This window comes from Aphis gossypii, chromosome 1 (genome assembly GCF_020184175.1).
Source record: "Aphis gossypii isolate Hap1 chromosome 1, ASM2018417v2, whole genome shotgun sequence".
Classification (NCBI taxonomy): Eukaryota; Metazoa; Arthropoda; class Insecta; order Hemiptera; family Aphididae; genus Aphis; species Aphis gossypii.
This window is the reverse complement of record NC_065530.1, coordinates 37,642,324-37,666,405: the sequence shown is the minus strand read 5'-3', so window position 1 is coordinate 37,666,405 and position 24,082 is coordinate 37,642,324. Positions and strand designations below refer to the sequence as shown.

At 27.5% G+C, this 24,082-nt stretch overlaps 4 protein-coding genes across 7 annotated transcripts in view; 2 read left to right on the top strand and 2 right to left on the bottom strand.

The window, feature by feature from the left end:
• Window positions 1-3,169: 3,169 nt before the first annotated feature.
• LOC114120214 (DNA helicase MCM9-like) lies at window positions 3,170-7,495 on the bottom strand. Its single transcript, XM_027982055.2, has 12 exons — window positions 7,213-7,495; window positions 6,975-7,153; window positions 6,564-6,730; window positions 6,137-6,271; window positions 5,959-6,065; window positions 5,680-5,896; window positions 5,376-5,615; window positions 5,162-5,308; window positions 4,890-5,065; window positions 4,589-4,819; window positions 4,118-4,287; window positions 3,170-4,049 (listed from the first exon to the last, which is right to left on the bottom strand). Exons 1-12 carry the CDS (start codon window positions 7,305-7,307, stop codon window positions 3,349-3,351), a joined length of 2,565 nt encoding a protein of 854 aa, XP_027837856.2. The 5' UTR covers window positions 7,308-7,495; the 3' UTR covers window positions 3,170-3,348.
• Window positions 7,496-7,615: 120 nt separating this feature from the next.
• Window positions 7,616-11,914, top strand: LOC114120215 (trimethylguanosine synthase-like). The gene is made up of 8 exons (XM_027982056.2): window positions 7,616-7,802; window positions 7,962-8,285; window positions 8,360-8,446; window positions 9,382-9,550; window positions 10,197-10,440; window positions 10,558-10,689; window positions 10,777-11,078; window positions 11,160-11,914. Exons 1-8 carry the CDS (start codon window positions 7,672-7,674, stop codon window positions 11,295-11,297), a joined length of 1,527 nt encoding a protein of 508 aa, XP_027837857.2. The 5' UTR covers window positions 7,616-7,671; the 3' UTR covers window positions 11,298-11,914.
• Window positions 11,915-13,309: 1,395 nt separating this feature from the next.
• LOC114120246 (PDZ domain-containing protein 2-like) overlaps window positions 13,310-24,082 on the top strand; it is a 70,045-nt gene continuing 59,272 nt past the window's right edge. The window contains exon 1 of the mRNA XM_050197335.1: window positions 13,310-13,320. The gene's annotated coding sequence lies outside the window, so the exon portion shown is untranslated. The remainder of the gene's footprint in view (window positions 13,321-24,082) is intronic.
• Window positions 13,359-22,229, bottom strand: LOC114120243 (facilitated trehalose transporter Tret1-like). Of its 4 annotated transcripts, none has more exons than XM_027982098.2 (3): window positions 22,015-22,229; window positions 18,242-18,358; window positions 13,359-15,145 (listed from the first exon to the last, which is right to left on the bottom strand). In XM_027982098.2, exons 2-3 carry the CDS (start codon window positions 18,285-18,287, stop codon window positions 13,734-13,736), a joined length of 1,458 nt encoding a protein of 485 aa, XP_027837899.2. In that variant the 5' UTR covers window positions 18,288-18,358; window positions 22,015-22,229; the 3' UTR covers window positions 13,359-13,733. The 4 variants fall into 4 exon arrangements, with proteins under 4 accessions (XP_027837899.2, XP_050053295.1, XP_050053296.1 ...); XM_050197338.1 differs by lacking the exon at window positions 22,015-22,229 and adding an exon at window positions 20,592-20,704; XM_050197339.1 differs by lacking the exon at window positions 22,015-22,229 and adding an exon at window positions 20,620-20,638.

Genomic DNA, 24,082 nt, shown 5'->3' with positions numbered 1-24,082 from the left:
GTAGTAAGGCGATATATAATATTAATGACATTTTAAATAATCTAAAATTAAAAACTATACTAAAGACTCAATTATAAAAAAAAATCCAAAAAAATTTATTGGTATCTACTAACTAGGTACACTTTTGTAAAGACTGTTTTTTTTAAATTATCTATACGATTTTTTTAAAACTCTAATTTAATTGTACATATTATAATAATATATAAATTATATGTTCAAATATATTTAACAAAAGTAGGTACCTATTATTACCTACTGGTGTAAGTTGTGTTAGAATTTATATTTCTAAGACATTTTGAAATACATTGTATTTAAACATAATGAATTTGTTATTTTATTACTTTTGTACATGATGGTTTTCAAATAATGATTGGCGGAAACGGAAATCGTACCTTTTTCGTTTTTAGCGGAAAGGGACTATGCGTAAATTAGGAAACTGTTGTCTGTTGTTTTGGCTGAAAAGGGGCATGCCTCTTGATTGTACCTACGTACATATATATGATCAGTATTCAGCAAACTAGTTTCAAACTAAGTAACTTAGTGACTTATTACTTAAACACAAAATTAAAAAAGTGTAGTAAAATTATTTCTTTAATTGTTACCAATTTATAAATACTTAATACCTAGTTATTAATAATTATATACCACCTAACTCCTATAAAAAATAGCCAATTCATTTAGGTTTCCATAGATTACAGCGGTATAAGTAATTATGTACCGACTGTACCAGCAAATTGTTCTAAGCTATAGTATAATATAGATATTCAAACTCTATTTATTATATCTATATTCATATACAGAAATATATTATACAGAGAATTATTAGAACTATTCTGCCTTTCCTCAAAAAAAAAAATGATGCAATAAAATTACAATTTATTATCATTGAAAAATAAATCTAGTTAGTACATTTTTATAAAAAAAAGAATTATCGATTAAAGCCAAGTAATCTTTTTACCTTTTCAAAAGTTTTGTACTTGTCAATAAAACTTAATATTGAGTTTATTTAGAAAAAAAACCTCAAAAAGATAATAATATGAATTTCTTGAAGTATAGAGTATACAATAGATATTCTGCAGGCTGCAGCACTATATATTATACATTTATACTGAGTAGAAACACTATAGGAATTTGTGTGTACATCTAGCGACACTGGTACCCACAACCTACTTATAAGTTATCAATTATAGGTTTTAAAAATGCCTATGTATGACCATATTATGGGTCTTCTCGTAACTTCAACTCTCTGCCATAATTTCTGCACAACGATCAATAGGTATATTAACATTGGCTCAATATTTCAATAATAAGAAAAATAATGAATTGTTGGGATAAAAGTGGATTTTATGGCTTCAGACAAGTAATAATATTATAAGACCATTATAGGAATATGTGTTCCATCCATATAGTTTCATATCGACTTCCGAGTATCGCATAAGTTGTTAGTAGGTACTGCCTCGCGGCGTACTTTCTTCCTTCCGGATTTTTCGTCTGAAAACTGATTTTACTTCCACAACGTCTAAACGTATTCGATATTCCGAATTCCGATTGCTACATTATTTTATCATAAGCTCATAAATATTTGATAGTTGCCTTGTTGTCTTTGATGGTTAACCTGAATAAATATCAATCAAAATAAATGGATTTTCCAATAAGAACATTACAAATAGTAGGTAATTTTTTTTTGGCCTGAAATAAGGTTTTATGTTTCTTTATAATAACAAATCACAACTATTATATTAATTAAAATGAATCTATCACCAATTACACTTAATTAATTATTATGATATATGTTTGTTAAAAATATTTAAATCTTATATTTCAACTATTATTTTTTTACGATTTATATAAGAATATTATTTGTATAATGTATGACACTGTCATAGGCGCCGCCAGGAATTTTATCAGGGGGGGTGCATTTGTGCATAGTATATTGTGATTTCTAATTCTAATATACATTATATAATATTAGTAATTATTATTTATATGATATAATAATAATAATTTATATTATTATTATTTGATTTTATAAATATTGTATTATATAATACCATTCATTTTTTTTTTCATTTTTTGAAAAGCCAGGGGGTGCAAGTGCACCCCCTTGCACCCCCCTCGCGGCGCCCATGGACACTGTCAACGTGTTGAGTTTAATTGATATAGGTACCTATAATTAACACGTAGGTATAAATGAAGTAACTATATAATAAGTGAAATTGACCACTTTTTACTTGTAAGTCCTTCATAGCAGTTGTCACTGTGGCGTAGGTACCTGGAATTTTTTTCAAAGGGAATAGTCAATAGGTGGTATATTATATATAGGTATATGAGTCAGGCCGGTAGCCACGGGGGGGGGGGGGCAAGGAGGCGTTGCTACCCCTAAAAATATTAGAAAGACATTATTTTTATATACAATACCATCCCCCAAAAATGTGCTTTGCCCCACCTGAAAATTTAGTCTCACTACGGGCCTGATATGAGTAGGTATATAACTAACATATTGTATTAAATATAATAATCATGCTTATAAAGTTATAGACGTTTTATGTAATAGGTAACTAAAAGTATATTTTAATTATGGTATATTAATATTATATAGGTAGTCGTAGTCGATAGATACAGGCATACAGTTTAAAAAACAAATTACCATTTAAACATTAATCTAGGCGAGTATTTAACATTTGTATTATAATTTATAAGATAAAAGCACTCTATTATTATTTATTTTATACTAATAATTGAACTAAGTACTTTCTAAAACTGCTGTAATATACTTCTCGATGAATATACTATAGGTAAGCTATTTAATTTAATTTGATTGATAGATTCAAAGGTATGTTTTAATACAAAACGTAAAAGGTAATCATAGTTAACATATAACAATTTCCTTCAGTATTTATTTTTATTTCATAATTTTGATACCTATTCTATGAATTTGATAAATATGTACAAAAAAAAAAAAATAATAATGATACTTAACCTGAAATTAATCTGAATCTAGTTTTTCATAGTATTTAAATCTAAATTCATGCCTCAGGGTATGTATAATTAAAAACTTATTTATATATTATTATTTATTTAAATCTTCTCTGATAATATAATCTGAACTTACTGTTAATCATATTTTATTTTTTCAGTGCTATATTATAATGATTAAAAACTAAAGATATTAGTAAAAAATAATTTTTTATAAGCACCAATAAAATAGGTATTTTAACAACAAATTAATTATTATACTATGTATAAATTAAAAAAATATAATATATACATATAATTTATAAGTATACAATTTTTAGAAAAGGTTAAAATTTTTTTATTTTAACCAATGTGCAAATGTTTAAAAGACGTTCAATCTATATCCAAATATGATAAATCGTCTTCATCTCCTAATGAGAAAATATTCGATAAATCTGATGACAGATCACTTTGAATGGTTGGTGATTTCAAAATATTTGATTGTTTTTGATTATTAATTGAACTGTATGGTTTTTTATTACATCGATATGCACTTAACTTCAATCTTGCCAACTGCCCTGTATCTAATTTAGTGCTGGGTGGTGATTGTGAAGAATTATTTTTTCGTTTTAAACAAGAATTATTAAAAATGTTTGTTGATGTATCTGGTGGTGTTACAGCTGTTATAGGCAAGGTAGATGATTTTATTGAAACATTTGTATTTTTTTTACTGGTGCTACTGACAAAAATATCTTCATCATTAGAATCTTCATCAATTATAACTTGTGTATCTTGTTTGGGAGAGTTGACACATATTCTCTTATTTTTAGATGTTATTGGTTTTATTATTTCCTTTTTGGGCATCTGAGATTTGTAAAAATCTTCTTGTTTTTTTATTTTGATATTTTGTATAGTTTCTGTGATTTTGTTTGTTAAACTATTATCTGAATTTTTTGAAACAACGTTCTGTTTACTAACATCATCTAGACTTGGGTTAGTTGTATCAGATAAATGTACTACAGATGTATTACACCACAGGTTCATTTCTTTTTCAAGAATGTCATCTAAGCCTAACTTTTTCAAAATTCTTTCCACTACAAACAAAAATATCATTAAAATACTATCTAATAATAAAATTAATAATAGCAATAAAATATATTACTTTCTTTGATATATGTTTCTTTAGGACAAAGTGGAAATTTAGTATATAAGGTATTGATGCTATCTGGAGATCCATCATCATTTGAACATTCCATCAGGGATACAGCAACTATAGTATCTTGAACGAGCACTTGATTACGGAACATGAGTTTTGCATGTGCCTGGGATAATCTAAAAAACAAAGTATAGTTAAAATTGTATAGAATTTAAATGATAACTTCAGTCTACAGCGGTCATAAAAATAATAATAAATATATTATATTATTCATTTTAATAATAATAGTAATTTTTTAAGAAATTTGAACAAGCGCCCAACAAAATTAAAATATTAATGAATTAAACTAATATTATGTTAGACTAAATACTTATTGTTTCAATAATAGTTACAAAATCGCTAATTAGTGACACTTATTGATCTAAAGCCAACTTTTACTATAACTATAATACTCTTTTAACTATATTAATATGATACCTCAGAAGGCTTTCCAAAAACCGCACACTAGTTCTAGCAGGATTTCTATAAGTACTTTGACGTTGCATCCAATAATATTTACTTAGAACTATGTTAGCATCTTCTGTAGTCTCAGGTGTCATGCTTCTTATAGTACAAAAATAATGTTGAAGTTTTTCTAGACTCCATAATGTTGTACTATTTTTATGAGCTCCAGGTTTTTTTCCTTGAAGCACATACGAAGATACAACTCTAAATAAATAAGTTAATCTATTTATTAAATGAGATCAAAATTTAACTTACAAAAGTAAAATAATATTACTTTTCCCACTCTTCATTTTTTGTATCAATAAGAATTAAAATTAAATCAAAACGACTTAGCAATGGACTGGCAACTTTAATATTATCTGTTATGGATAAATTCAAATTATATCTACTTTTTGGATTCATTGCAGCCATAACAGTACAACGGGTATCTAGTTTACATACTAGACCAGCCTATAAAAGAAATAGAAAATTAATAATCCTTAATAAAATAAAAAGTATAAAATAATTACAAATAATAATTTTTATTTAATTCAAAATTGTAAGTACTTTTGCTACACTTATTGATTGTTGTTCCATTGCTTCATGAATCGCTGTACGATCATCTTCCCTTAATGATCCAAATTCATCGACACAACAAATTCCACCATCAGCCAATACTAGGGCACCCGCTTCCAAATGCCATTCAGACCCTTCCTATTAATAATAAAAAAATAAAACATATTTAACTTTGATTCACAATTATTCCAATTTAGTATTTAACCCTGAATGCTGCAACAGTCAATCCTGCTTTTGATGAACCAACTCCAGTGGTGAATATTGATCTAGGACATACTTTCCATGCAAATTTAAGCAGCTGTGATTTTCCTGTACCAGGATCTCCAACTAATAGTAAATGAGTTTCACCACGAATTCTTGTTCCACCACTTTCTGATGCAGACCGTTGCACTCCACCAGCTAAACCTAAAGCGACAGCCAATTTTGCAGTATACAATCCATAAGTCTAAAATGCATGTTAAAAATCAGAATAAATAGGAACATAAAACAATAATCATAGTCTAACTGACTTGAGGACTAATTGATGCTATAATAAGATCTCTAGCTGCAAATAGATCGTTTTTATTATCTTCCCAAAATTTTTCAAATTCATGCACCCATTCATCTGTTATCATAATTGCAGATTGTTGATCATTACAGACAATCAAATGGTTAGCTCTAAAGCATAATTCTATGTCAATATAAGAGTTTTCTATAGTTTGATTCCATCTTCGAATAACAGTACCACTGAAAATATACTTTAAACCATTACAGATTCAAATGAGAATAGGTAATAATTTCATTTTTACCATATTATGACATCATCACCAGGTTTACACTTATCAACCAAATCATCTTCTAGCGATACCCACATTGAGCGAGGCATTGCTCCAAGACCTACTTTACCAATTTGTTCCTAAGATATTAAAAAAATGTGTTAAAATTTTTAATGGTCAAATATTATAATTAATGTAAATAGAAACTTACTTGAATTTTAATTTCTTGATAATCTTTAATATATTGGTCTTCGTCTTTTAATGGTTTTAAATTAGTACCCGGACAGCCTTCTATGTTTGGACATCTTAAAGGAACTACCAATTTATTAAATTGCTCATAGTCAATCTTAAAAAGATCATTGTAATTCATAATTATAAATTATATCTAATAAGTAAAAGGAAATATAAAAACATAAAAGTATCTGTATTAATATATATTATTATTTTAAGTACTCAACTATAGTTATTAGTATAATTATCTATTATACAGTGATTACTAATAGCATTATTATGGAATAATAGTTTATTTTATAAACAATATTAATAGTAAGATTCATACTTTATCATTATTACATAATACATAGGTACCATTATTATGAAATATTATAGACTAGACATATTAAAAACTTAATTCATACCTTTACATCAAATGGTTCTTTACATTTAGAACAGTAATAAACTTTTTTGTACTCTAATAACTTGGGCAAAACTGTCCGTACAACAGTACCGTTGACACGTAAAAATGAACCAATATCTTCATTACGAGGAAATATTGTACGATGAAGTTCTGGACATAATGGTAATGCTACATAATAAACACCAAAATTATTTACAAGCTGCAGTTTTTGATTGATTGTAAAATAACCGTAGTTATACTAATTAAAGAATTTAAGCATTTAAGTATATTATAAATAAAACAATTATTTTTCAATATCTATATATTTGCAGTGTAAGCATAAAAAATGAACAAATATGAAAGTAAATTATTTTAATTACAAACGAAGGTTTAATACCTACTTGAATTAATAAGATAGTAAAGTAATACAAACCAGTAATTCGTGTATGTATTTTTTTTTTAACCCTGAGTTTGACTGTGTTATCTTTGTATTTTTTTTTTAAAACTCTTTGAACAATAATTAAATCTTTGTCAAACTGTTCGAGCAAATTTATAGAATCTTCAAGTATTTCTTCTCCTAGTTTGGCATTTTTCTCAAAAAGTGTTAAAAAACTAAAAACCCATACAACTGTTAATGAATTCATAAATTAAAATATTTAATGACTATTTACTTAATTGTTAATGAGTAGTGCTGCTTTTTGTCTTCAGATCTTAATATATTGAGTAGGTCATCTTCATGATATGTGTACAGGTACTCTTCAAACATTTTATTTAACGCAGTGACTTATATAAATTCATACAATTTTTCATTTAAGGAAATTTTTTTTTTTATTTTAGAAATCAAACAAATAATTTTTATTAATTTTATCTATTTATCAGTAGTAAGTACCAGTGTGCTAAATATAAATAGTAAATATTATAGTGAATTCTGAATATCTAAAGCACTTTAAACTTAAATTTAAAATTTTGAAATTACTTTTTTTTTATCATTGAACTAAAAAACCGCCAAAAATAAATGTCATATCATATTATCATTTTGGTTATTTTCTTGATTACATTGTTATCTGCATTCTACCGATTATTACAAAGTATTATTCTATATTTAGTTATAATATTTTAATTTTCAGAATATGACTAACTTAAATTTTGACATGAGCTGTAAATATGAAGTACTTGCTGAAATATCGTTTCATGCTGATACTTCAAAAGATCAATATGTCAAATTATTATGCAGTCGCCTTTTGGCCCGATGTTATCTTAAGTATATATAAACTATCAACAACATAATTTATTTAATTTTATGTTATGTTTAGGTGTAAATTAAGCTATATTGTTTAATATATTTTCAGTCAAAAATTAACTGGATGGAAATTTATAAATATATATCTAAGTTATTTGTAATATCTATTTTTTGTTTTAGTAAATTAGATACAAGATGCACTGAGCAGTTAGTATCTAATAAAGAAGATGAATGTTCAATTGTTCAAAAGCAGTTTACAAACTTAAGTACCAATGAATCACAAGAACAACAACATGCTGAATGGTATGCTTATTGGGAAAAGAATGGGGAACAGTTTGTAAATGAAACTTGGATAAAACTGTATGAAAATTATGCACCAGATGATCTTCCAGCAGACATTGAAAATGTATATAAAAAACATACAGAACAACAGTATCAAATATTATATTGGAAGTTTATAAATGAGATGTATCCTACTGTTTCAGAAACTACTTCAGAAAATTCGTAAATTATTATTTTAGACAATTTTTTTTATATTAGTTATACAATATTTAATTACTTCTATTATGTTCAAACAGTGAGAATGATGAGTGTAGTTTAAATCATAGCAAAGAACTTATTACTGATGATTGTGTTTCAAATTTTGATTTCCTTTACAAGTATAAGTAAGCAAATTACTAATTAGCACAATTTATCACAGCATATACAATCAATACCCAATTGTTATAATATTATATATAATAATGTTACAGTAAAAGATGTTACATTTATATTAATGTTATTAACCAGTTTATAACGTTAATAAGTAATAATGAATACTTTTTTAAGTTAATAACGTTATTTACTAAGGTTTTATGTTAATTCCAAACAATATAAGTTAAACATGTTAATTGTAGTTACATTTTTGTATTATAATTATTTATTTTTACATGATAATGAACTATGGCATTTTGAGAATTGCATAACTTTCCAACTACTAGACAGGTGCATTTTTGTTTTGTACTTCGTTTTACAGTTATAAATGAATTATTTTCACTATATTTTTTTATTAATTATATCATGTATATTATTGTTCAATCTGTTTTCCATTTAAAATTATATTAATAATACAATTTTAAAAGAATTAACACAAAATTTACAAATATTTTAACATACAACGGTAATATAATAATGTTGATCCAATGTGCATTGTAAAAAACTAACAAAAATATGATCTACAATAATTACAATATAGTAATAAACTCCACTAAACTTTTCTTTAAACTAGTAGTTGTAGTTAGACATAGAACTAACCTATAGTAGATATTATATATCTTAATGGTTTTATCTACTGCGGCTGTAATACTATCTAATACTGGATAACATTATAACAACATTTTCCATCATGTGTAGAAATTATACATAATCAAACTCAAAAACTTATGACTGATATAATTACTAGTTTGATAGGTAACTATTGTAACTTACAAGAGATTAGAGAATAACATCATTTAGTGTAACATAAATTGATCATCTATTATTTTTGAAAAAAAGCACAATTTTTTTTAACAAATAATTATTAAGTTAGTTTTATTTTAATAAAATTGATTTGTATTTTTAGAAATTTTCAGCGAAATAACAGTAAACTTTCCAAAGCTTATAGGGCTATAAGTATAATGGGATATATTTATAATGATCAAGATATGTTTGATACGGGATTTGTTCAATATCTTAAAAAAAACATTATTAAATCAACTCGTCATCTAAATGTGTACAGATTTCCAAAGACAGTGAGTTTTAATTATCTTTTTGACAATATTTTAGTTTCTTGATTAATTACTAATATCTATTAGGGCTGATAAGTATATTTTATTTAGATAAAATGGACTCTAAAAACTCAAATTATTGTGATGTCAAAGTAATGTAATAATTTTATAACTATTAATGTTAACCTTTATACATAGACTTACAATATCTTTGTTAATAGTGTTAAGACTCAAAGAATTTATTTTTACCTATATAATTGACTTAAACATTTCATTATTTAAAAATATTATTGATTATAGAGTATACTGATCTGATATCATGGTTTAAAAAAACTAAGTTTGAGTAAATAAAAGGCATCTTAATCAAATTCTTCCAGAATAAAATTGGTTTATAGCTTACACATCATATTATTTATTTCAGGTATTTATTTAAATCTTGTACTATGTATAACAAGTATACAAACTAAACATCTCATGTTTTTTTTCAATAGTAATTTTAATACTTAATCAACCATTAATCAATTTTATCATTTCAAGTTTAATTAATTAATTATTAGTTTATGTATAAGTTTTTAATGAAGAATAAAAGTCAATGATACTCATTTTAATACTCAACTGTATTTCTATATTAATATTTGCTTTTATTAAAGTTTGTTATTATATTTTTTAGTCTGCAACGCCAATATTTGATGATAATTTATTAAGTAATTCTAAGGATTGTGTTAAGAATAAAGTCAAAAATAAAAAAGTATTGAAAAAAGAAGAATGGAAAGATCTAAAAGAAAAATATGCTATTGAAGAAATGGATAGACTGGGCTATAGTTATTTGCAAAATAAACCTAAATTATTGAAGTTTTGGAAAAAAAGATATATGCTGTTTTCTAAATTTGAAAAAGGGATAAAACTAGATGAAGGTATTATAAGTTTATAATAACTAATTATAATTAATGTTATAATGATTTATTTTAATATTTAATAATAATTTAACATCTATACACTTCTATATTTGAAATGTTTTTAATCGGTTTCAGAGAGTTGGTATTCTGTCACTCCTGAAATAATTAGTACTCATATAGCTGAACGTTGTAGTTGCTATTTAATTGTTGATCCATTTTGTGGAGCTGGTAGTAACATTATTCAATTTGCTAAGACTTGTGAACTTGGTAAGTCTTAAAACGTCAATAATTATGTTTCACATGTCATATTATCACTGATACAATAAAATTTATTTATTTTATTTTGTATTTTAGTTATAGCTATTGATATTGATCCAAAAAAGATTGAAATAGCCCGTCACAATGCAGAATTATATGGTGTTGCGGATCGAATTCAATTTATCATTGGTGATTTCTTTGCTTTAGCGCCAACTCTTAAAGCTGATGTTGTGTTTTTGTCCCCACCTTGGGGTGGACCTGATCTCATGAACCTCGAAGAGTACAAATTAAGTTACATAATGCCCGAGAAAGGTGGCGTAAAACACATGATGAGTTTGACTCGAAAAATCTCATCAAATATTGCACTACATTTACCAAAGAATACTAACATTTTCGATGTAAGACAAAATTATAATTTTATAGTAATTACTAATATGCAATATTTACTATATGATAATTATTATCATTATATTTTTCAGTGTATTCAATCTGCAGAAGACGGTTTTATTGAGGTACAACAAAATATGCTTAATTCAAGGTACAACTCTTTAACAGTTTACTATAGTGAACTGTATGGACTCTGTGATGAAGATACTGTCACATATAATGATAGTTAAATTATAGAATAGTGTTTTTTAACCTTTTTTGATTCAGCACCTCTTCACTAAGATAACTGAAAACTTATGCCCCCCCCCCTTTAAAACAAAAATTCTCATACCTTCATGGACCAGTATTTTTAATTAAAATAAAAAGTTTTAATATTAGTAAATAAATGTTTTATTTGACTCTAATAATTAGAATCTAATTTAGACTTTTCTATACAAAAAAGAATATTTCGTAACATGCCTTTTTTATTTTTTCCATTATTCCGCATTTGAGAGCTCACAGCTTCTCCAACATCCCCTTTAAACCTACCATCCCCATCACCAGGGCCTAAAATTAAAGTATTTTGCTACTGCACATCTAATTCCATATTCCAAAATATTTTTAAATAACAAACATAGACTTAGTAGTACACATGCCATATATAACTTTGTATCGTAATTGTTTTAGGTATTTATTAATAATTAGTTATAATAAATACAATATAAGACAATCTTCTATAAAAATCCTTGATACCTATATAAATAAAAATTTTAAAATTAAAAACAAAATAACTTTACTTAAAGTACAAAAAGTAATGCACACTTTTAAATTTGCTACTGCACATAGTAAATTTTAACTTCTAAAAGTACATATTGTATATTGTTTTTAATTTTGTTTCATTTGGTAGGTAATTTTAAATTTGTTTCCAATGTTCGTAAACCGGCTAAACCTTTAAAATATCATGTTAAATTGTATAAGAAAAATATGGTTTAGGCTATTTAGAGTACCTATATTAAATTATTGATGTTTGGTCTACGGTTTAGAGTTTGAAGTCACTGCATGGTCTTTCTTTCATTACTACAGGATCCAAAGATTGAAAATATGAGTCAGAGTCCAGAGGACTGAAAGTTGGATAATTTATTAATAGTTAAAGACTGATCTTCATATAGTCATATACATTATACACACTACAGTAATCAAAATGTATGATTAGAAAACCATTTACTTACAGTGAATAAAGTTATTTTAAACTTTTTAATTTTTAAAAAAAGCTAGAAGGTACCTAGGTAAGTAGGTAGGTAGGTACAAATGAATTTATAACATCAATAAACAAGTATGTATGTAATAATTGTATTCAAAAGGCACTGCCTATAATTAAATAAATAAATAATGTGTTTTTTTAAAAAGAGGTTTTTACTTGGTCTTTCACATTAAACTTGGGGATATTACATATTATTATTGTTTTATATGATAGTGCGACATTTCTTTGTTGAGTTTTGTGTATTTTTGAAATGTCATATTTCACTGTGAAAGTTACGAAAAACTAGTTTTTTTTCGAAAAAATCTACCAACAAGTAGCTGTGGGCTTAATAAGAAAATTAATACTCACATTTTTTACATTTTTATGATTGTACATTGTTTTGTCATCGTAAAAGATCATAACTTTAATAATTTAGAAATAACGGATGACAATATTGTTTTGTAATACTTATAAAATTGTATTTTAAATAGTTAGGTATTATAATATATATACCTGCCTACTGGCTACCATTTAGTATAATTTTTATATTGACACCAAGACAGAATAGTTATATATTTATATTATAGACAAGAAATAAAAATTAAAAACAATAAAAAAATAAGTATTTCATATTTATTCTAAAAAAATATTATCGTAATAAAAATAATCACAATTAAATTATGTACACATTTTACATTTTGTCTCTTAAAATGTTAAGAAGCAAGTTTAAACGTTCAAAATATAAATATATAGGTACCTATATTTAAACATTTAAAAACTACTTCAAACATTTAAATTTATAAAAATAAACATATTGTAAAATATTGTAAAATATTACCATTGATTGTATAATATTATATAATCACATTACTAGTAGATGTAGATACCTACCTGAAACGGCTAAAACATCACTATAATTACTGTATTATACCAATCTAGTATCTATAATTAACTACCTATACCTAATATCACAGGGTGATTTTTTTTAACTGAAAACGATCATTATCCCAAAAAAAATTTTGCTGAATAATACAGTCATTGTGATATAACATTTTTTGAAAAAACTGCAAGATAGATAGGTACCATTTATTTAGGAATATGAAATTATTGTAGAATAAATTTAGAATGTAGATACATTACAATACAATGCTATTCAGAAAAGTAAATTTTTTTTTTTAATTTGTTTCGTAACGACTATAGTCTTAAATATCTAAAAAAACATATTTTTTAAAACGTTAACAGGTAATATCTGGGGGTACCTATTTACTTTTTTAAATAGCGGGTGTTTACTGAATTATCTTTCTAATTCCTACATAACAATATATACTATATACATAATATTAAAACCCGCGATTTCAGACTCGCGGATTGAAAATATCGTATCGGGTGTCCCTATAATTATACATAATAACATTAGGTAGGTAGCCATGTACATAATATAAAATTATTATTGAATATTGACCCTGCTCGAGTTGTCGTACATCACAGCGATTTCCGGTAGTTTCCTTCGCCTTCTTGATCCGTTTCGAACACTGTCGTCTAGGATTTCTTGGATTTCAAGGAACGTTTTGTTGGTTGTCTCGATTGCGTACCTGTGCAAGAAATACGCACAGGAAAAGTTGACGGCGGAGAACGTCCAGAACATGGTGTAATAACCGTAATCGCGCGAGACGACGAGGAACATCTTGTTGGACAAGAACGAGAAGAAGGCGAGAGTGACGGACGCGAACGCCGAGCACCGGGACCGAACGTTGACCGGGAACATCTCGCCGAGAAACACCACCGGTATGAAGCCGATACCGATGGAAAACGTGGCGGCGAAAGTGGTGTGACACGCGTACGGTACCCATCGGAACGCCGACGCGGCGTCAGGAAAGTTTTCGGCGGCGAAGTAGTAGACGCCAAAGACGAACGTGACCACGCCTAGGCCCGTCACGGAGGCGATCAGCAGAGGCTTCCGACCCACCCGGTCGACCATGGCCAGCCCGATAAAGTTGACTATCACCAGGACAATGGCGAACGCGATTATGAACTCGAACTTACCCATGACGGGTGACGGTTCGGGTAGTATGAGCGCGGAGTACGCGGTCAGGCTGCTGATGCCGCCTGCGCGCTGTCCCGCGCACGCCACTACCACCACGGCCAGCGCACGGAAGTTGTTCTGGTTGGTGAACAACTCGCCGAACGCCGACCCGTTTTCCATGTCTTTCCGGACGTTGACCTCCATCAGCTGGAGCTCCGCGTCCACGGTGTCGTCTCCACTTCCGGCATCACAGCCTCTGTACCAACGCAGGCACCGGGCCGCGTCGGCCTGCCGGCCAACTTTGAGCAGGTAATACGGCGACTCGGGCACCCAGATGAAAGCGATGAAGAACAACACGGGCACTATGGCAGACGTGGCGTTGAGCGTTTGGTAAGACACGTACGGGCCGATGATCACTTCGAACAGCACGCCGCCGCTGAGCTGTATGGTGAACACGCTGCCCAGCGCGCCCCGGATGTCCACTCCCGCAATCTCGCCCAGGAACACCGGCACCACCGTGTACGAAACGCCTTTGCCCAGGCCAGCCATCAGCCTGGCCGTGTACAGGGCCACCGTGTTGGGCACGAACAGCGTCAGTGACCAGGAGACGATGAACAGCGGTCCGAGCGCGGCGATCACCTTCTTCCGGCCGAACCGGTCCATCAGGTAACCGCCGAACAGCGGGCTGATGAAGTTTCCCAGGTCCATCATGCACACGATCCACGACAGCTGGTCGTAGGTCACATGCAGCTCGCCCGTCTCGTGCTTCATGAACTTCTCGGACGCCGAGCTGGGCCACCCCAGCCACATGCCACTGATGAATATCGACATGGACGCTATATTGTAATAGGTACATAACAGTAGGTATACAATATAGTTTTAACAAACCGAGTGAGTATAATATATTTTAAGCATGTTGTGGACAAAAAGTGCAAAGTATAATAGACGAAATTGGAGTACACGTCCAAGTCTCGTTAATTTTATTATCTGATTTATTGCAAAAAAATGAATGTAGGCCTCCCAAAAGACATTCTAAATATCCTTTGAAACTTAATCCATACGACTATTGCGACTAACTATGTACATAAATATTTTAACTATTATTGTCCCAGATTTGGTAATTTTTAAATATGGAGATACTTATTAGCTAACATAATCCAACGAAATAACGAAATAAAATCATAAATCAATAAAACGATACCTATTACCATTGATTAAATATACATGTACATTAATTAATCAATACTATTACGTAAAATCATTTATGTTATAATAATATAATAACTTATAACACTAAAATAAAACGTGATCGCAATAAGGACTAAACTAATTATATTAAACTATAAAAGCAATCATAAATTCTATAGTAAGTAGCAATCCGATTGCAAATTTATAATTGAAACTGATAAGTACAAGAATACAACTGATTATAATTACATTTAAAAGGGAGGAAAGGAAGTCAAACATATAACTAAAATAGTGTTAAATTTGAGTTTAATTGAAAATTATTGCATACAAAAAACATTTCTGATGAGAGAAGATGATCTGCCTCTATTAATCTATTTTACTAAATATAATTTGTATTATATTTACATTAAAAGTAATTTATTTTACTATTAATTATACGGTTAATTCATTTATACTGAAAGCATTGCATTTGAAAATGTGTGTGTAATAGTATGGATAACTATAGTTTTTATCGTATAAACGTAAGTATCATTGAATCAGATTTTTTAAAGTTATATTTTACTTAATAGAAATGCTTTGTAAATAGTTAATTTTATCAATTTAAAAAAGTAGTGTTATTTATTGTTGTATGTTTAAATCGCACTGTTTGACAACATCTATTTATTTTTTAACAAGTGTCAAGACTTATTACAAGGTCATAAGGATTAAAGAAAATTAATACTTTCTTTATTATAATAAATTAGGTACTGATGACCTGATTTTTATACTGGATAAAAATGAAATTAAATACTGCCGAAATTAGAATATTGATAATCAAATTTGTAACAATTAAAATAAAACATAATATTTTTTTTTTAATTTGGATTGTGATAGATTTAATAATTATAATTAATGCCACTGTTATTATAGTGCTCAAGAAACCATTATCTTTAATATTGTTATTAATACGAAAATACAAACTTTATTAATATCATAACTTATAATAATTTACATATCTGTGTGGTGGATCGATGTTCAAAATACATATGCAGCCATGTTTCAAAACTATAAGTATTTTGAGGTACCTATTTGTATGTAAATATCTCAATTATATAAGAAAATTCATAAGTGTATAAGAAAATATTCAAATGAGATTCAATGTCTATGTCTGTATAGTTACATATATATCTGTATAGATGTCCTAGAAATTATCAAATTTATATTTTATAACAATAACCTTTATTGTAATTACTATATTACTAATATAATGTATACTGTAATATTCAATAATTTTGTATTAGGTATACTTAGCTAAACTAAGTCGCAATTGAAACTATCGGATTTAGACCCGACTTTAGATTATAGTTTCCCTATGCCAAATTCGTATATAATGTCACTGTTTTATAATATGTGAAATATGTTTATAATGAATAATTTACTAGGTACGCTTTTTTAGGAATACAAAAAACATGATTGCATGTTAGGAACTCCGAAGTGATAGTTCGATCGGATAATTTTCAGATCAATGGCTTTTTAATTTGTATTATGTTATGATTTATGAAAGAAACGTCACATAATAAAAAGTTGATGAAATTTTGGTTTGTTTTTATTCACGTTTTCAACGTTTATTGTTATGACTGTTATGAGGCAAAAGTCATTAAATAAATATATACTCCATAATTTTTTAATTGGTGACGATAAGACGATAAGCATACAATTATTTTAATTGTTCGGTATATTTAAAATTTTACGGGGCAACATTTTTCATATTTAATATTTAATTAATCTATACGCATTAGTAATACTGTATGTGGTTACACAATTAAAGTATATCGATATTCACCATATTACGTATATTATTATAATTGGTTATCACTAGAGCTCGCATTTATATGGAAATATATATTTTCACTGTGACACGATTAATTTCGGCTAGTAATTAATTTATTTCATAAGATTGAACGAATGAGAATAATTCATAGTTTTAAAAATATATAGCAAATTCTAAAGTGTTATGGTTTTCATACCTTTGATGTTTTAACACTTAACTATCGAGTTCCAAAAATATCACACTAACCTAATCCAGTTTTTTTTTCAACAATAATCTGTTTGAAAATTTTGATTTTATGACAAATATAAAAAAATCTTAAGCAATTCTAATTTTAAAATTTTAAAAATAACTATTAATTTTGTTTTTATTTATTCAAACAGTATAAAAATATTTCAATTGAGAAAACATAACCAAATTAGAACAGCTTAAGTTTTCAATTTTATAAAAATAATGTTTTCTTAATGAAAGATAAAAAATTAACAATATCAGTATACAACATATAATAGATGACCCAGTTCTCAAAAAAATTAACAAATTTTAAATTTCACTGAAAGCTTCACTAATCAGTAATCACTATAATAGATAGACTTATTTTTGTGGATTATCGTAAAATGTCATGTTGCAGGAAAAAAGATTAATTCAGATAGGTAAATAAAATTAGTTTTAATTTTTTTCTCAGAATTATTAACTGTTGTTCTAACAAATATAAAAATCTTAACCTACAGCTCGAGAGTAGTAAATGTTTATTAGGTAGTTATTATATTTTAATTTATTTTATAATTTTTATTTCAATTTATGCTTTAATGTGTTTTGTTGTGTTATGATAAAAAATTAAAGACTAATTAATAACTAGGTATATCATCTAGAATTATTTATGTATTTAACGTATAATAAACAGTAAACACGTATTCACGTAAACATATTGTATTCTTACCGGCTATAGTGGCGTATATTTGTCTATGAACTCCCGATTTGAGCATCTCTGAAAATTTTTCGATTCTTCTTTGTTAAATGCAAAAATTATTGTACTTGATATAAATTATTATTTTACCTGTAATAGAAAATGCAATTAAATCATTTGAAAACACATAATTATTAACGAGATACCTACATGCGTTTTATAAACTATACAACTCAAATATTGTGTAAATTAAATTGTAGGTACAGAACGCTGATAATAATAATTACCTAAGTACGGTTGTTATACCTACCTAATATAACTGGGGTAGCAAGTTGTAGCTCACAAGCCGCTCTTGTTATTATTAAATGCGGCTTTCGTTTTATTTAAAAAACCAAAATTTACTTATTATTATTATTTTTTTTTTTTTTTTGGGGTAACATTTATAAAAATTATCAGTTTATAAAAAAAGTATCTATAAATATTTTAGCTCTTGGTATCATTATATTTATTCAAATGACCCACGAACATATTCTATATTTATGTTGGCCATCCCTGTAATATAAATAGTAAATTTTTACATTTACATTTATTTTTTATTTTTTGATATTTCAATCAAAGTTTATTATATCTCAACAATTATTTTATAATCTAAGAGAAAAGTGTATACAATGATAATAATAATAAACGTTAGTATAATAGAGTTGAAATAGAAGAATGGGATACATGGAAATTAGTAAAAGTACCTAGTACCTATTGTAACCACTAACCGGTTACCAATAGATTAAAATTTTTGAGGAAATTTGGTGATTGTGTTTTTCAATTGATCTGATGATAGTATTGATTGTGACTTTTGCCTACAATTATTGTTGTTGACTTAAAAAAGCGGAATTACACATTGGCGTTAGGCACTATATGGAAAAATAAGAGTGAAACGAAATGAGATTCTTATAGAAAAGATTATCTTTTGTCAAAGGCTGTTCTGAGCATATATCACACTTGGTAGGATTTTATGATGATTTCGTGCATTTTGTAGATCGATGATCATTTATAAGACTATTATTCCATCAAGCATAGCATATTTAGGGTGGCCAGAAGTCCGTACCATACGGGAAAGTACCTACCGTAGTTCGAAAGTCTGTCCCGTTATACTGAGATGAGCTTCCGGGACGTTAAATTGTCCCGCTTTTTAAAAATATGTCTATTTTCATAGATACAAAAATATGTAAAGAAAATTATGTAAAATTAAAAACATAGTCTTCATCTATCTGTATTAAATATTAATTACGGTTTAAATAAACCGTAATTTATAAATATTTATCGTATATAATTATGATTTATGCCTTTGTAGAATAATATTATTTTTGCGATTTGTATGTATCGAATTCAATTATTGGAATATAGTAAGCTGTTATAAGTCTTCGTCGTAATGGATCACAGCCCGCGTAGAGACAACGACGATCGTGATATCGTGAAAGACGATACATTACAATACGTCATCACGTATAAATTATTTTTATATAAGTATATGATTTCTCACGAAATGTCAGTATTCTATGAAATATTTATAGTTTTTATATTTTGTCAGTTAACGCTCAGCGTTTAATGTGTAACACTTCTGTCTTTGCATGCTTTGTGCTCTGTATATCTGTATAATGTCTTAATATCCACTCATCGGGATAAATCATTTTTTATTTTGATTCTCGATGTATCCACCACACCTAGTACCCACTGTATAATAATAAATAATAAAATTTAGTCTCATATTTTCGTATTTTATATCTGCTTACTCTAAGCATATTATACTACAATTGTTTTATCAATTCCTGTAATTATTTTTTTTATATATGCATACTGTTTCGATTCTGTATTTTATTTGATTTGTAAAATTATATTATAATATACTAGGTAGTTTTAGTTATTTTTTCGAAACAATATGATAATAAAACGTCTTATACTCTTATTTAAAATAAGTTACTAATAATTAATATCCTAATAATATTGATTGCCTCTCATGTACTTATACTTACAACACATACATAAAGCGCAAAGGACAGAGAAAAACAATTTAAATATAATATTGATAAAATACCGGTATTTTTGAAAAGTGTATATTATCATTTACGTAGGTGCTTACTGCCTATATTATATCTCCAATCAATCTTAAATTACGATTATAATAATGTAAAAATTATACAAAAATAGCTATTAAAACAAATGTTTGTTATATAGGTACCTATTTATTAATTTTTATTTACTTTATAAACGAAGTCTACCGTGGAAAGTCATCACACACACATGTGCTCCGCCGTTCCGATATCTTTTTTCTTTCCTTATCGTGCTCAAAGTTTCAATGGATAATTGAAATTTATACCAAAATATTTACCTAAATATCACCGAGCCGTGTACACTACCTTTAGCTTCCGAAAGGTCCGGTTCTCTTAAAATACTGAATCCAAGAACTTTTTTAATAATTAACCGGTAAAAACTATAACATAATACTCCACAGTCTACATGTTACATATAATACCGCGCCCAACACGGCATGTTTCGTCGATTTATTGCTACCTTATCTCCAGTTGCCGTTCACGGTCACTTAAGATAAAAGCTGCTAACAATTAAATGAAATACGTAATTACATTTATACATATCGAAAATAAATATGCCTACATCGTCAAAGAAAACAGTACCTCCACTAAAAATAAAAAAATATTTGCTAACACCAGTCTCCAGAGACGAAGATCGTCTTCGTTCTCCCGAGAGTAACTACTTTTTAAAAAAAAACAACAAAAACAAATTCTCAAACCCAAACTCAAATGTTTTCTTCACCAAACTGTTTTGCCGCACTTCAAAACTCAAATACCTTTGATTTTAACAACACAGATGACACCCCGAAATAATTCCAATGAATTCTAACACTCTTATTGTCGAAACCACAGAAATGAACACATCCAACGAAACTCCAAAAAAGATCAAATTCCACCGATCTTTATTAATTATTGGCAACCACAATTCGATTTCAATATTTGAAGAAATTAACTTATCAATCTTTTCGAAAAAAACCCGGTTTTCACTGTAAAACTACTAAAAAAAACATTAAACCTAACACTTCTGACGGTTATCGTCAAATAATCCATTTTTTTAAATGCACAATTTTACACCTCTAAACTAAAAAATGAAAAACTTTTCAGAGTAGTAGTACTAAATAATATCCACGCATCTACTTCATGTAAAGAAATAAAATTAGCATTGGAAAATTTCAATCTTACAGTATACTGTAAATTTTGAACATAATACAACCACAATAAAGTTTAAAGAATAAGTTAATTCACAAGCAAGGTATTTCTCTCCTTTCCACACACACACAACCCCAAATTTATGCTCATATATTATTATCAGCACCAAACCAAATTCCTCACTACTGCTGATACGATACCTATAGGTAATTATTTAATTTTAATTAACGAAAATAAACGTCGCTCAAGGACCCTACAACGCTAATTATAAAATAAATATATTAATGTATTATTTATTATTGAGACATACAATTATAACATAATACAATAACTATTACAGTGTCTTAAAATAAAAATGTATACACAATTACTAAGAAAGTAAAAAACAGTATTTTGAAGGAGATAAGCCCTATTTTCCAATGATCTCTATAAATGTCTATGTCAACATTTTTAACATCGTTCAATTTTGTAATTATGATTATTGTTTTTAAAAAATTATAAAAGTCTCGACGTTACTATATTGATTTTAAAGGATTTTTTAAGTAAGTATATTAATTATGTTAAAATACTCACGTGATATTTGTTACTACAATATAATTTGATCCGAAATTCGTCGATGAATGAAATAACGTCACACAATATTAGCAATTGTTGAATAATTACAATAAGATAAACTAATTGTCCGTCAGAGATAAATGTGTAAAAAAAGGCTCAGTGAATGCGATCATGTTCTGTCAAACGGCCGGTTAACTACTATATTATAAATGTATAAAATGTTCTATGTACAGAGTTTATTTCCCCACTGTAATATTTTGAGCTAGCCGTTTTTATGAATCATCTATGATATATTATAATATTATATGACTTATGATTATGATATAATTATGATACAGTCATAAATATGTAGTTATTTTTAAATACGATTTATGTATTTAGTCTCAGATTACATATTATTTTAAATACATAATTATTTATTATTAAAAATTTAAAACAATTAAACAATTAAATTTAGCATTAGTAACAATATGTATAATACGTACATAATATACAAATATAAATTAAAGCTTTATCAACTCATTAGATCCTGATTAGTATATTATTTTAGTGACATATTATAAATATTATTTTTGTTTGTATTTTATTTTATACTGTTAAAAATGTATAGATAAGTCTTACATAGGGTCCGGCCCTCCCATCAACAATTATTTCAAGGTTTAATGTATTTAAAAAATATTTTAGCTCTTTAACGTTAATATTTACAAAATTATAAAATTGGTTAATTAAAATCAAATTATCTATTTCATATTTTTATGGCGACGATTGACAGTTAATACTTAATACAACTTTTTTTTAACAATAGACTTTTATCGATGAATTAAAATAGACCACCATATCGCATATTCGCATCGCCAATGTTTAACTACCAATAACTAAAATAAGTAGAAAATATATATACCTACTAGTGTATTTAATACGAATTACACAATTTCTAGTGCATGTTCGTAGTGTGTATCGTCTACTAAATGCACGATATACTTATTATGTTGATTTATAAATTATAATTTAATCCAAAGATTCCAAAGATAATAATTTCAACAATAAATTTAACTAAAACCATTTAATTGAATGGTTGTAGGGTCGGACTGGGTGTTTGGGTCGACGAGTTACCGAGGAAAACTCGGAAGGCTGGAAAAGTGCTGATTCAATGGCCGGTGCCCGGTTGGTACTTAATTTTGGAAAATGTGCCGTTTTAATAGTATTATCTCGGGCCGAATCCAATTCTCAGTTCAACTCTGAATGGTTGTGCAGTCCGTTCACTTTTTAATTATAAGTCTTTATTTTTTTTAGTTACTTAAAGATTTATTATTAAAATTATTACAAATAAATACTTATTAGTTATTAGAAATAATAATCATACTACTATAACAACTATATGGGTATGTTTTTTCATACTTAGTACTTACTGCAAATTCGTCAATACAAAATTAGAGAGTCTCTAATAATATGTATAGGAAATAAGATATTATCTAAGAAAATTTTAATCGGATAATTGATTATAGTTGTTTCAGAATTAACTTGTATATTGATATAAATATAAGAACTAGTTAAAAATCTCAAACCATTTGCTGTCATGAGACGTGTTGTTTTTACAAACCACCAAATACGTGCTTATATGTGAAGAATATAAATCAACTACTGTAAAAGATCAACAAATTGATTTTAATTCCAAAAAAATTATATATTTTCTATAGTTTTAAAATGTTATTAGAATACCTAATAATAGCACTTCAAAATTAACATGTTAAATTAATTATATAAATACGTTGAAAACTATAGTAGTATACTTAGTTAAATCAAAGTTTTCAATTTTAAACTCATATTTACTAATTATTATTGTTTAATATTAAATTTTAAAGATTTCATAAGTCATAATAACATATTTCCATTTGACGCTGAACACGTCATGCAACAATGTTGAATATATGAACTCGTGCAAGGATAATAATTGACTGATAAAAAAGCCTAAATATAATATAAAATAATAATCACTAGCTATTGTAAATAATAAATATATTTTTTAAGGTAGTAGCAGAGTTCCATAGATATTAAAGTATAAAATCGTACACATTCTATATGAGTA

Excerpts from the sequence above, each read along its gene's own strand:
- LOC114120214 (XM_027982055.2), bottom strand. The coding sequence starts at position 7,307 with ATGTTTGAAGAGTACCTGTACACATATCATGAAGATGACCTACTCAAT. Across the intron at positions 5,897-5,958 it reads GGTGATGATGTCATAATATG|TGGTACTGTTATTCGAAGAT; the intron begins GTAAAAATGAAA and ends GTATATTTTCAG. Across the intron at positions 5,616-5,679 it reads TAGCATCAATTAGTCCTCAA|ACTTATGGATTGTATACTGC; the intron begins GTCAGTTAGACT and ends CATGCATTTTAG.
- LOC114120215 (XM_027982056.2), top strand. The coding sequence starts at position 7,672 with ATGACTAACTTAAATTTTGACATGAGCTGTAAATATGAAGTACTTGCT. Across the intron at positions 8,447-9,381 it reads GATTTCCTTTACAAGTATAA|AAATTTTCAGCGAAATAACA; the intron begins GTAAGCAAATTA and ends TTGTATTTTTAG. Across the intron at positions 10,441-10,557 it reads AGGGATAAAACTAGATGAAG|AGAGTTGGTATTCTGTCACT; the intron begins GTATTATAAGTT and ends AATCGGTTTCAG.
- LOC114120243 (XM_027982098.2), bottom strand. The coding sequence starts at position 18,287 with ATGCTCAAATCGGGAGTTCATAGACAAATATACGCCACTATAGCCG. Across the intron at positions 15,146-18,241 it reads AATATACGCCACTATAGCCG|CGTCCATGTCGATATTCATC; the intron begins GTAAGAATACAA and ends ATTACAATATAG.